General features: G+C 32.4%; 1 protein-coding gene across 1 annotated transcript in view; it reads right to left on the minus strand.

The window, feature by feature from the left end:
- The window catches only part of Mdy (diacylglycerol O-acyltransferase), a 91,114-nt gene extending 82,975 nt beyond the window's left edge, over positions 1-8,139 (minus strand). The window contains exon 1 of the mRNA XM_072893126.1: positions 7,641-8,139. Coding sequence (XP_072749227.1) covers positions 7,641-7,762 — 122 coding nt within the window. The 5' untranslated portion in view covers positions 7,763-8,139. The remainder of the gene's footprint in view (positions 1-7,640) is intronic.
- Positions 8,140-13,489: the final 5,350 nt, after the last annotated feature.

Genomic DNA, 13,489 nt, shown 5'->3' on the forward strand with positions numbered 1-13,489 from the left:
CATGATTTTACTTTTTCTTTTTCTGTCTATCTGTCTATCCGTCTATCCATTTATCCATCTATCTATTTATCTCATTTATTTGTCCGTCTGTCTGTCTGTCTCCTATCTTGTTCTTTCTCGCTTTTTTTCGTGACAAACCATTTTATCCGTTTAGCTACTTCCTCTTGCTTACGACATTTCCACCACTTGATATTGCATTCCAGAGATTCATCAAAATTTTCTCACCTGTCTTGCAAGCGGCAAACGGAATTCGCATAAATCGGACAAGCGTTAAAGAAGCTAATTTAAGCTCGGTCGTGACAGAGCCACTACAGTTTCTTTTTCGCCTTTTTGCAAAACTACGCGGCAACTTCCATCCATTGTAATCGTGGCCAGACTAAATTGCGTTTCTTTTGACTCCACTATTACAAACTATATACAATTTCAAGTTTCGGCACTGCGAAATATTGGTCGTTTCATTCGAATCATATATTGTATTATATATTCACGTAAAATATTTAATCGCCCTACTTTACAATAAAAGCGTAAAAAGGAAAGATGAAATTGATCTTGACACTTTTACGAGAAACATTCGTAGCATTAAAATGCATTTTATACATGCATTTGATACATTATCTTTAATTGAAATAAACTTGCAATAAACTATGATTTATAATATAATGTAGTATACATAAATCGTGTTTTACGCGCGAGATGTTTTTAAGTATTATTTTAAATTATTTCCAAGATTGTGGAGCGTAAAATTTCTAAAATAGGAATCTGCGAAATGTATATCCCTCATCCGACACTATCTCATTTTTGTGGCGATTAGCAGAGCAAGAGCTCCAAGCCGATGATGTCGTGTTTTTTATCGTCAAAAAACCACAACCCTTCCTAATCCAGACACCCGTTCCGTCCCTTCCGCCGGCGTAATCGCTACCATTGTTCTTCTGCCTGATTTCGCGCACGAAACCCGCCATTACTACCTACCGTGAAAATCTTACCGTGAAAATGGTCTACTGTGCCAGGGGCAGACAGATAAAAAGAAAGAACGATAAAAATTATGAAGTAGGACACTGGGCGAAAAGGATTGACAGCACAATACCGTTAATCCTCATTCATTTCGAAGGCGCTACGCGAGACGTCCTCTGTACCTCATAGGTTCGCGAGTGATTAAAACTTTTTGCCAAACTCGACGAAATGCAAAAAAGTAGCAACGGAGGAGAAAACAGGCGGCAGATAGACGAGAAGCAAAAATCTACCGTGACAGGCTGAACGTCGAGGCGGAAATTTGTCGCCCGTCGTGGAGATGACGCGTGGTTTCAGGATTTATTAAGAGACTTTTTGCCAGAAAATGTGCCACCCACGCGAGATTGAACACATATAGAGCTAATTTTGCAAGTTAGTATCGGTCGCAGGCAATAATGCAACTAACAGTTTAGGGTAAATTAAAAAACCTAAGAGCAAGATTCTCTCTCTTTCTCTCTCTCTCTCTCTCTCTTTCTCAAACACACACTTAAATGCTCTGTTAATTGTTTATAGAATAATTTATTAAATTATTTTATCAAAACTTTATTATTATATTGCGAAAAATAAATATTTAAAAGGTTTCAATCTTTTGTATAGTAATAATTATTACTAGCGAACAATTGTTCTTTTAAGTTACTTTTCCAGATATTTTAAAAAAGATATATTAGCTACATGCAAATTAATTTATGCAAATTCTTCAAATATAACATTCGAACTTGTTAATCTTTTCTTTCAGTTGACAAAACACAAGATCCTAATTTGTATCTTGTCTTTGTAATCGATAATCGATTGCTTCGCGGAATAAGCAGTACAACACAGTTAAACAATGCATTGATAAACTTAGCAGCATTTCCTTTAACGGCAAGAGGCGAAAGCGAATCGTTGAATCAAGTGGGCAAACACATCCTGAATACTCGTCCGTCGAAATCGAGAACGAGAGAGATCGGAAACTCTCCGAAGTCAATCCCAGGCATTCCGGAAATACACTGCAAAACCGTCCCGTCCTCATGATGTGCTTCTCCACAGCCTTCGTCACCCACACGTGGCAAGAAGGCGAAAATTCGATATTGCCTGACTGCATCCATCGCGCATCTAATTACAAACTCGCGAAAACAAGAGAAGCGCTCGACAAACACGCCGCGAGTAAATATAAAGATCATTTGTTCGAGAATGGATTCGCTGTACAAGGTACAAGGAGAACGGGTCTTGAGAAGAATAAAGGGAAACGCACGCCAAGATGGAAAAGAAGCTGCGACGCGGCAACGCCAAAGAGACTCGCCATTTTCGAGAACGAGAAACTCTTGTTTGCAAGTCATTATACCATGTCTACCATGGAGTGGTAGTTTTTACTCTGTCTTACTCTCTCTCCTTCCTGTCTTCCTAAAGCGACGAGGTGAACAGAGCACATACACACGCGAGAAGAGACTAAAGCTTAGCGCGTAACAAGGTACACGTACATATTTTTAAAATAAAAAATATTTAATATGTTATAATTAATTTCAATACACCACCTTATATATTATAAAACTTTTAAATTAATATTTTTCTATTCATCGAAACATCTTTTATTAAAATCAATATTAGAATTATATTTTCCATTGTTTTTATCGCCCAGTCATATTAATGATTTTCAATTTTCATACATCGTTATTTATAAATCACCGCGCGATTCTTTAATAATACAATATTTTTTCCTAGTACTAGTAATAAATATATTATACCAAAATTACATAAAACCCACGCAAATGTGTCACAAATATATCGTATAAAGAAATTATGACACTAATTTTATGTTATCATTGTTTCGTGTTTAACAAAAAAATTACTGTTAATATACATTAAAATATACAAAATTTTGAGCATACTATATATTCTCAGAAAAATTTTATTCTCAAAATAAAATAAATGATTATTACTATGACCATAAATATGTGTAAATGTGTGTGTTAAATGTTTTTTTTTTTGTAATATTATACATGTCCTACATTTTATAATGCCCTGTCAATAAATCCTATAGTTATCATGGCTAGTAACTCGTATACGATCAAGAAATTAATATATTCTACATTTACCTCCAACCCACTTTTATGACATGCAAGAAAGATAAATATATGCATATATTGTCATTAAAGTGTCATTACAATTCTGTATTCTCTTTCACTGCACATAATCCACTGGTACTGTTCCATTAATGTGCATTAAGCAAGCGATTTCATGTCGATACAAAATCGGCATATTCTAGCAATGCAGATTATCAATGCGCACACGTATTCTCTACTTCCAGTCAAATCATGAATGGCCCATCAATTTGTTAGGTTCTATTACCAGTGGAATGTTCGATTGAACGGGAAACGCACTTGATAATAGAGCAATCGCATTCCTAAATCCACATAGTTGAATAAGAAATACAAAAATTTATTTAATTCGAGTAAGAAATATTTCTATGAATGAACGAGAGATTGTATATTGAATTATAATAACGTTCATTATACTTCAATATAAAATTGCAATATTAATAATCAAACAAAGATTTGAATTATAATAAAATTTTCAGTGTCCAACATTAAATTAGAAAAAAGTAATTATAGCAGTACTAAGTTTAAACTTAATTCAATCTTTTATAAAATCATTTTTATTATACAAAGATCGATTCGGAAAAAAAATAACAAGTATTCATAAAAAGTCACAAACTGAATTTTGCATGACTTGTTATTTTGCAAAAGAAAAATTGCTGACGTATAAAGCGAAGATCGTAGGGAAAAAGCTTAACGACAACATCACGTCAAAGCGATTTTGCTGCGTCACCCCCAAATTAACATTTTAATTAACGGCACAGGAAAGTGATGTTCCAGCGCGCATACTTCGCTTTACGTTCCACTCCATGGAAACCGTCAGCGGTTCCGGAAGTCGCTAAGAAGAGTGACGACTACCTCACGAAGGAGTTGCCGAGGTATCGAAGCAAAACCTCGGCACAACTCAGAGCTTAATTAGGCGCATCGAGGCGTACGGAGGTGTTTAAATTGTTCGTGCATTCGCGTGATCGAAAGTTTGTAGTCCTTAACCTTGACCTAGGATCTCGCGGTATATAACCAACGGAAATGACTTAAATACGTATATCGGAATCATTAATTCACATGTTGAATCATCACATGAAATTAGATTACTTATATAATTTTTATTTTGCTCGACAATGCAGGCATAAATTTGTATATTGTTATAAATATATAATAATAAAAAATACAGTAATAAGATATTTCAAGCTTAATGTCTTTTCATTTAACATCTATAATCATTTGTTAAAATGATTATAAAATGATTAATAAAATTAATTAACGAAAATAGTGAGTTCTAAATATGGAAGATGTAGCATTGGTATTTAGAATATATAAAATTAAATTTAGTATTATGTAAAATATATAGTTATAATATAATAATATATAGAATTATATAAAATTGGCTTTTATAGAAAAAACCGTCTTAATAATGAATATGAAATTTTTATTTTGCTGTAGGAAAAAAGTGTCCCTTTACAAGATTTATTGTTACGTGGTTATTTTATATGGATATTTGAATAAAACATTTTACAGGATGACAACTTTTTTTTTATTTTATTGGTAAAAATCTATTCAAATTTGTTCCGCTTGATTTCAATTTGTTGAAAATAAATGTTTTACTACAATGCAGCATTTAAAAAGGTAGTTATTTGTTTTCAAGCAAACAGTAGCCTTACAGTTATTTTTGTAGTATTATTTAATTCTAAAAAATAATATCATCTCTACAAGAGTGAAACATGCTGATAAATGATTGACTAAACATTAATTAATATTAGAAGAATAACTCAATTGTATATTACTTTAATTTTTCAATTGGAAAATGAAAAGTAATATACGATACATTTCTTTAATTTATTAAAAAAAAATAAATTATTTTGTAAAAAAAGAGAGGAAAAGAGTTGTGTATTTGTCGCAAAATCAATCGTTTTATACAAACTAGATATACTTGGACTTCAAATGCCAACAAAGTCATTATAAATATACGGAAATCATTTAAGATTGAACTTTGTCGATCGAACAATGCAAAACATGTTTTCTATTTTTTATTAACTTCGAGTAATGCGTCACGCGTTTTTTAAATTATATAATTGAATTTCTGACTCTATAAGTTTATATTCCATTAAAATTGATATTTTTTATTCTAGAAAAAATCAAAAAGTATCGGAGTTTCAATTGCAATAATGTTAACAATTATTTTCTAAGTAAATAATATAAGAAAAATAGATAATATAAAGTAAAGTAATTTAGATACACAGATGAATAATATATAGACTGCGAGTTCAGATCAATAGATGTCTAAATAAACAGAAAGAGCATGCTTTTGATCACCGTTCGTGTGACAAAGACAGCTTTATCTGCTAATAACGTTAAAAAAAGGTAGGAATGCTGATCCAAAGCATGCTCTCTCTTTCTGATGTGTCTTGAGAATGAAACACAGGATACGCACAATCTACATATCTATGTTTAGATATTATAATAAAGAAAATATTAAACAATTAATACATGAAACAACAAAATTGTAAAAAAATTAAAGCCTCAATTATGTAATTTGATTGTAATTTCAAAGTTTATAGAAATAGCAAATGCAAATAACCTCAGCCAAAAACTATAAGAAAGAGAGAGAGAGAGAGAGAGAGAGAGAGAAGTATATTTTATATTATAAATTATAATTTGCCTCATATTTTGCATAACTCTCTTCTTTGTAAACATCATGATAATCAAATCAAAGTGTGTCTCGTGGGATTACATTTCTCCCACGACTCCCTAGTTCCTCGAATTCGATCAATCTCGTTAAAGATTGATTTATATTCAAAGTTGTAAGCATAATGCAACCGAACTCTAACTCCACTTCGTTAATAGAAATTTCGGTAGAATAGAATAGATTATTTGGATATTATACTCTAAAATAACAAAATAGCAAGAAGCATACATTAATGATACAATCGAGACGAGTCTTATTCCAATTTTACCAACAAGATTTTAACAGTCGGGCAAATTTAAATTTTTTTAAGTCGGAATATTTCTTATATTTCGACTAATCGATACTATTTCAATATTATATCCAGATATTTAATTTTATATCATGTATATAGATCCGACACGGTTTCAAAACAAGTTTAACACAATATTATTTCTTGAAGTGACATAAAGTCAATTGAATGCTGTACAAACACTTAAAAACTACGATCTATAATCGACCGATATTATTATACATGAACGCAGACTAATAATAACAATATATTATTATGCATACATAAAGGATAAAAATACACAAATATTTATCCTTGTGTGTCGATTGATTATAGATCACAGTTTTTTAAATGTTTGTGCGTTATTATTTTTATATTCTGTATAAATATGTATGACATATGTAATAATAAAATACTACTGTGTTTCTACAGAAAACAAAAGTTAGTAATATATTATTGCAAATTTTAAATATATAAGAACACAAAATATACTTATGTTGATCGATAAAAAGATAAACACTTAATAACTTATTATTATACATAAGTTGTTATGCAAATTATACACAATTTTTGCGTGTAATTTTTTTACGTAATATATATATATATATATATATATATATATATATTTATTTCATAAAATAAACAGTCAATTGTAATTAAATTTCCTCTGTCGTAATACTTAAAATATTTAAATTCTTGATTCTATGTTAAGGTACTCATCATCATCATATCATGTTAATGACATAAACGCATGCTCATTCACAATCAAACCTCTCGTCAAATATTTGTGTCTTATTAATATATTTCACACAATTCTTCATTATATTAAGCATTATGTATTAATGCTAACATATTACATTAACTTTTCAAAAAAAAAAAGATTTTCTTTCTAAAAGTGTATACCCATACTAAAACCAATATAGTAGTAATAAGAATAAATAATTCTTTTATCCGCGCAATATATCCTCATCAGCAAATGATATTTGGTTTTATATACTCACATTAAAACAAAATGTTACGTCATTTGTGACTGAATTGAATGCAAAGATTACTGTGACACATTCCTGTGGCACAGTCATTGTTTTTTCTGATATGGACAACACGCATTTGTCCAAGGTTCATTATTCCGCAATCAGCTCGATGGAAGCATCCGTGCGTATCGTGAAACGAGCTGTAGTCCGACCGCACTCTGGGGCGCCAGGCGGCTGACCTCCGCATCGATTACAACGTGCATCGAAGAGAGACGAGGAATGCGAAATGGAACGAGACGGAGCGCGAGCGCCAAGAATGGGGTATCCCCTCCGGTTGTATCTCCACCGAGTACGATGCGAAATACGCATGCGCACTTTAAACGAAGCGTGCCTGCTATGTCGTGTTTCTCTCGAAGTTACTAAAAATTTCACATTGCCGCGTATTTGACGACGTCGTGAACGGCTGTTCCGGCCGTAACCGTACACAATTCAACATCGTTATCTCTATTACGCTGATAATCGATCTGTCATCGTGCCGATCAGAGATGACATAACACGCATCAATGGAAACGCGAGGCACGAGCGCGTAAGTGAACCGATACGCAAAACTATCTATATGTATTCAGTGCGTTACTCACGGTTTGTCAGGCTGCGATCTGCGGACCATCTGTTCAGCTTTCTTGATCTCTTCCGCCCTCGTTACGCTCTTCGTTCTACGCGATCGCATCCGAAAGTCACCATGCTCGTGCTCGGCCGTCATGTTGTCGTCGTTTAAGCGCGACGTAGAGGAACATATAGAAGCACGCGTGTTTGTGACACGGCGCAAATCAAGCTTGTTGACGCGACAGAGAGAGAGCAAGAAAACGAGGGAGAGAGAAAAAGAGGCTACCGAACGAAAGCGAGAACTGGCACGTTCTCGAACACTTCTGGCTCTCCGCTGTTAGTGAGGCTTGTGCACGCGGCAACGGTAGTAACGGTCACTGATGCTGATAACGAGGAACTTTCCTCTCCCGTCTCTCGTGAGAGGCGTGCACGACAAATATTACGAACGACGTGAATTTTAATCTCTATACGGCTCTTTTACGTGTGTCATGCTCACTATAACGTGGTCATGATAGTACTACCGTGGAACGAGTCTTTACCTTTCTCTCTCTCTCTCTTTCTTTCCCTCTCTCTTTACCTCTCTCTCTCTCTCTCTCTCTCTCCCCTTCTCTCTCTGCTGCTATGTAGACTGTTTATCTATTTTTTGCTTTCCGATAGATAACGCTCGTGACGAACGTTTTCGGAGATTGGAGATTCATGAAGCCACGGACTGACGTTTCTCATGAAACATGTGCGGGTCACGTGTATCACTTGTCCTTTGAAATCATATAGAATTAATATATATAATATCAGATCAACGTAGAATCAAGTCAACATAGTAATCAGAATTCTATCTTTCTTTAATTTCATAAGATAAAACTAAAATAATGATAATAAAAAAAGTATTTTATTATTCAAATTTTAAATAAATACGTCGAACTTTTTATATATAATACTTGTGTAATCATACAATAAAAAAAGTTATTGTCGGTTTATGAATAGTTGTTATTGATTATATAATTGTATTATACATATAATAAACGTTGATCTTTGTCTGAAATATTACATCACCTAGAAGTAAATACTTTTAGTTCTTCAAATTTTTTTTTAATACTATCCCTTTTACAATTCCCTTTTACAATTAAAATAAATAATTACAATCTATCATAGTCTATATTTTAAACTCTGTATTTTAACTTTCATTCTAGCCGTTTTTATAGCATTTGTGGTCTACTTTGAGAGTGATAAAAAGTTGTTACGCAAAGTTTGTTATAAGGTCAACAATAAAAAAGACACGTTTCCGTTCGAGATAGCGTAAAAGAATGTGTTTTATACATTGAGCTTTAAGTGATTTTTAAGTCTTGTAGAAAAAAATGCAAACAATATAATACTTCGTATTTATAATATAATACTTCTGCTATAATACTTTGTGTACATTGTATTTATATTCAAATTGTCACTTACAAAATAATATATAAAAAAATTATATAATATATATTTATATACATATATAAAATAAATGTTTAACACCTAATTACGAATCATTCGTTTAAGTTTTAATAAAAGAGAATATGATCTCTGTATGTCATCACAGCTTGTACTCGGCAAAAACAACATGGGTTCTAATTTCTCGTATCATTCGCACACCAGTTTCATATTACGATCCAATTAAGAAACTAGTTGGCAACTCGTCGGTCATTGCTAAATCAAACATTTCGACAGTGACACATCCCAAGCGATAAAATCGACGATGAGGTAATCACTGTGTCGTCACTTCCATTAAGATTTCAGATAGCGTAGTGCTGTCACTTCGTCGCGGAACTTCGATTTCGAGTAACTTCTGACTCTCCGAATCTCCAAAGTTCGGAGCAAATAAAGCCTGAACTCCTGAATACGTGAGACAATTTCTCGAATCGGTTGCTGGAAGATTGAAAGGTATCGTCAAGCCAAACGAAACGAGGAACTCCGAGCTAATTAAAGTACACATGCGGTACAGGGTGCCGAGAGCCGTAAAGATCCTTGGGAAATGTATGAGGGATCTACCCTCGCGTAGATTGCGGGCTTACGGAGCGATGACGCGTACGCGAGTTTCCACGATCCGTTATTATACGAGGACGTGATATGCGCAAACTGTTTAGGCTGACTTTTTTTTCCCAGAAAGAAATCGAAATCGCGCACGTTTCAAAGATATATACGATGATTCATACAATTATTTAATTCATACATTTATTTAATTTAGTTTTTTTAGCTTGCCATATTGCAACACGTGTCGATTAATGTAAACCAATTAAAAGAATTTTTCGATTTATATATATTAGGGTTTTTTATTGATCATAAATATATATATATATATATATTTTTTTTTTTTACATTATTATCGATATTTTGAGTCTGCAAAGTACGTGTAAGATAATTTTTTTACTCGTCATCTCTTCAAGTGATAAAGATCATCTTTATTTTTTAAAATGGAACTGTCCTAATTTTTTTATTTATTTAAATTGATTCCTTGTAATATTCTACATATAAAATTATAGCGATATAATGACCAAAAATTGAATAATTTAAGAGATATTTTATACTTTAATTTGACATAATGTGTTTTTTTTACAACAATAGATTTCTCTCATTATTTTGTACATAAAAATATTGACTCAAGATAATCGAAAAATAAATATTTTACAAAATATTGTATACTTTATGTCAAATTATACAGAGTGAATTTAAATAAGTGCGAAAAATTTTAGGAGATGATTCTTCTTTGCCGAAAATTAAAGGGAATCTTTCATATAAACGTATACTCTCTTATATCCTTCCTTGAAGAGTTATATTCCTCTAAAGGAGGAGGTAAAGATTTTTATTCTTTTTCTCAACTTTTGAACAAGTTAAAAAAATGAAATTTGGTGGACATTTTCCACTAGCAAAAATAAATATTTTTACTTTTTTAATACTAATTTTTAGTTTAATATTTTTTTTAATCCTCCCGTATTGTTATAAAGCAATGAAACTGGTAACTTCCATTCCAATTTATTATTAGAACTTTTTAACAGGCCGGAATGGTTTGCGAATAATACATGAGATATTGACTTTATATATATATTTACATTTCCTGACCTAGTTCTAATCCAATTGTAGAACAAATACTAATCTTGTACGAACCTTTAATATTCTAGTAGTATTCCATCGACCACACAGTAACAAGTAAACATTCGTTCGATGGTAAACTACTTGGCTTAATCTTTATAAGGAAAAACAGAATAGTCGCGTATTTACTCCTACACCCTCGGCAAATTTACCCGAAAACTCGTGTGGCAGAAAATCGCGTTTGTACGAAACCTCGGGAGAGCAGATTGGCACGTACCGACAGTACAATTTCTAGCTTGCCATTCCGTTTCGCGTACCAGTGCAGGTCATCAAAGTTCAAGATTATTGTAAAATGTAAACTATTGCAAATGTGAACGCTATTTTCCTTCTCGTAAACGTTTGCCATATCTAAAGACTGTTTCCAGTTTAGACTGACTCTAAACTCTGTCCTTTCTCTTTCTCTCTCTGTACTATCAATGTCATACTTATTATCAAATTATCGCTTTGTTCTTATAATTTAACAAAAATAAGATACGCGTCTATCTGCACATCTATGTCAAATCATTAAATCTTATCTTATTTTTCATCTCGAGTAAATATTTTTAAATATTTTATATATTTTTATTCAACGATGCATTTTTATTGAAAGATCTATTTATATATACGATAAAAACGAATAATAAATTATATCACTTCTTATCTTGGAATAGATTCAACTTTTTAGCCGACCATCTTTATACGATACTTATCAACGTAATTGAAGTATCCTTTATGTCAGTAATGTAACTTCGCGAATTAAATTTTGCGAAATCGAGACGACCGTGCGTTTACTGACACATTCCGCAGGAATTTCACGAACAATTCCGTATACGAGTGAGGAACGCTCTTGCTCTGCAAGACCGGAAGCGGACGGATCGACACGTAGCAACGCTACACATCGCACGTCTATACTCGTTCGTCGACGCTTTTCAACGCGAACTCGCGCATTCCGCGTGCACGGTCGTTAGAACCGCGATAGGGAAAATGCGGTGGGAGGAAAAGTTTGTGCAAGTCGTTTGTGAACTCCCTTTATAGCCAACCGCGAATATACCGGACGCTACGGCGAGCACGTTACAGTGCATACCCAGTTACACGTTCGTTCCGGGGTAGACATCTGCCGAGGCAACGCTCGAAAGGGATTTGAGAGAGACTCTCTTGTGTTGCTGTTGCATCTCGACCCAGGGCAACCTCTTAACGGACGTTTCAGAACACCCATGAAATGGGATATTTCACTGTTGCTATGATACCTGGGGGCTCATCAGGATCTATCATTTATGGTCGAATTTTCGAGCACTGTGACCATATACGCACCTTACTTTATGTGTCGTATGAGACCGTTGAAGATTTTATTATCCGGTGATGGTTCTTCCGATAGCGACTCTCCGATACTTGTGATGCAGAGGGTTTTACTATCAACTTGATACATAATACAAGACTTAGGAAGGAAGAGAATTTATGAATAATTTGAGAAAAAATTTGTCAATAATAAATCGTTTTATAATTACTTTATAATTATTATGGAATACATAATATTTAAATCAAATGTGTGTCATGATTCATTTATTTCAATTGTGTTCTGATCTTCTCGTAATATCAGACATATTTTTACGAATTCTATGACAATTTCATGATTAATTAGTTGATTCTTGTCAGATGATATGTAACATCATCAAGACTGTAGGTCTCGTATCCGTATAAAAAGGAATTGTATGACAAGATATTAAAATCGTAAATTGTACCAATATTTGCAGATGTAGGTTTGCACAGACCGACGAACAAATGATTAAACAATACGAATGGCATTAATTTATAAAAGAAGACGTAGAATTTCTCTTTTGCGCATTTAAATTTTACAGTTAAAGCGTTCACTTATTGTAAAAGACAGATTTTTTCGCTGAGAAAACGATGGAGTACTTTATTGACAATTTATAAAAGCTGAATCTATGTAAACTTAGCACCCTTAGACTTTTAAAAAATTAAGTTTTTAATACGAGAAATGGTAGCATTTTATTTGTAGTTGTCTATAGTAACAATAATTTCATTTATAATTTTATCCATTATAAACAAAATGTTACCATTCTCTGTATTAAAAAATTAATTTTTTAAAAGTCTAAGGATGTTAAGTTCACATGGGTATGAGCCGAAACAAAGATTTTAACACTGGAATATTTCATTATATATATAATGAATTATATTATATTATATAATATAATATAATATCTTTGTGTAATTTCTTCGAAACCAAAAAAAATTTAATTGGGTAAATTTCCTATAGATAATGCAAGCTTCCGGTTTCTGACACATAATATCATTTATTTGTTATCTTATCATTAAATAATTTAGAATGTGGTATTTATATAGTTTATTATATTACATACCATGTGTCATTATATTATATTATATAATATAATATAATATAATGACACATGGTATGTAATATAATAAACTATATAAATACCACATTCTAAATTATTTAATGATAAGATAACAAATAAATGATATTATGTGTCAGAAACCGGAAGCTTGCATTATCTATAGGAAATTTACCCAATTAAATTTTTTTTGGTTTCGAAGAAATTACACAAAGATGAAAAAAATAAGAGATAAAATATAAAATAAAATAAAAATATATTATTTATACTAACTCAATTTCCCGGTTTTTATTTTCGGCCAGAAATGTCAGTGGCCATCTCGTTAAAGTACAATCAAGATATGTTACGATAAGCTACATCAGCTAAAAATTGCCACAAACATTGGTAATTGGGAAAATATCATACCTTTATGC

Source organism: Anoplolepis gracilipes, chromosome 1 (assembly GCF_047496725.1).
Source record: "Anoplolepis gracilipes chromosome 1, ASM4749672v1, whole genome shotgun sequence".
NCBI lineage: Eukaryota > Metazoa > Arthropoda > Insecta > Hymenoptera > Formicidae > Anoplolepis > Anoplolepis gracilipes.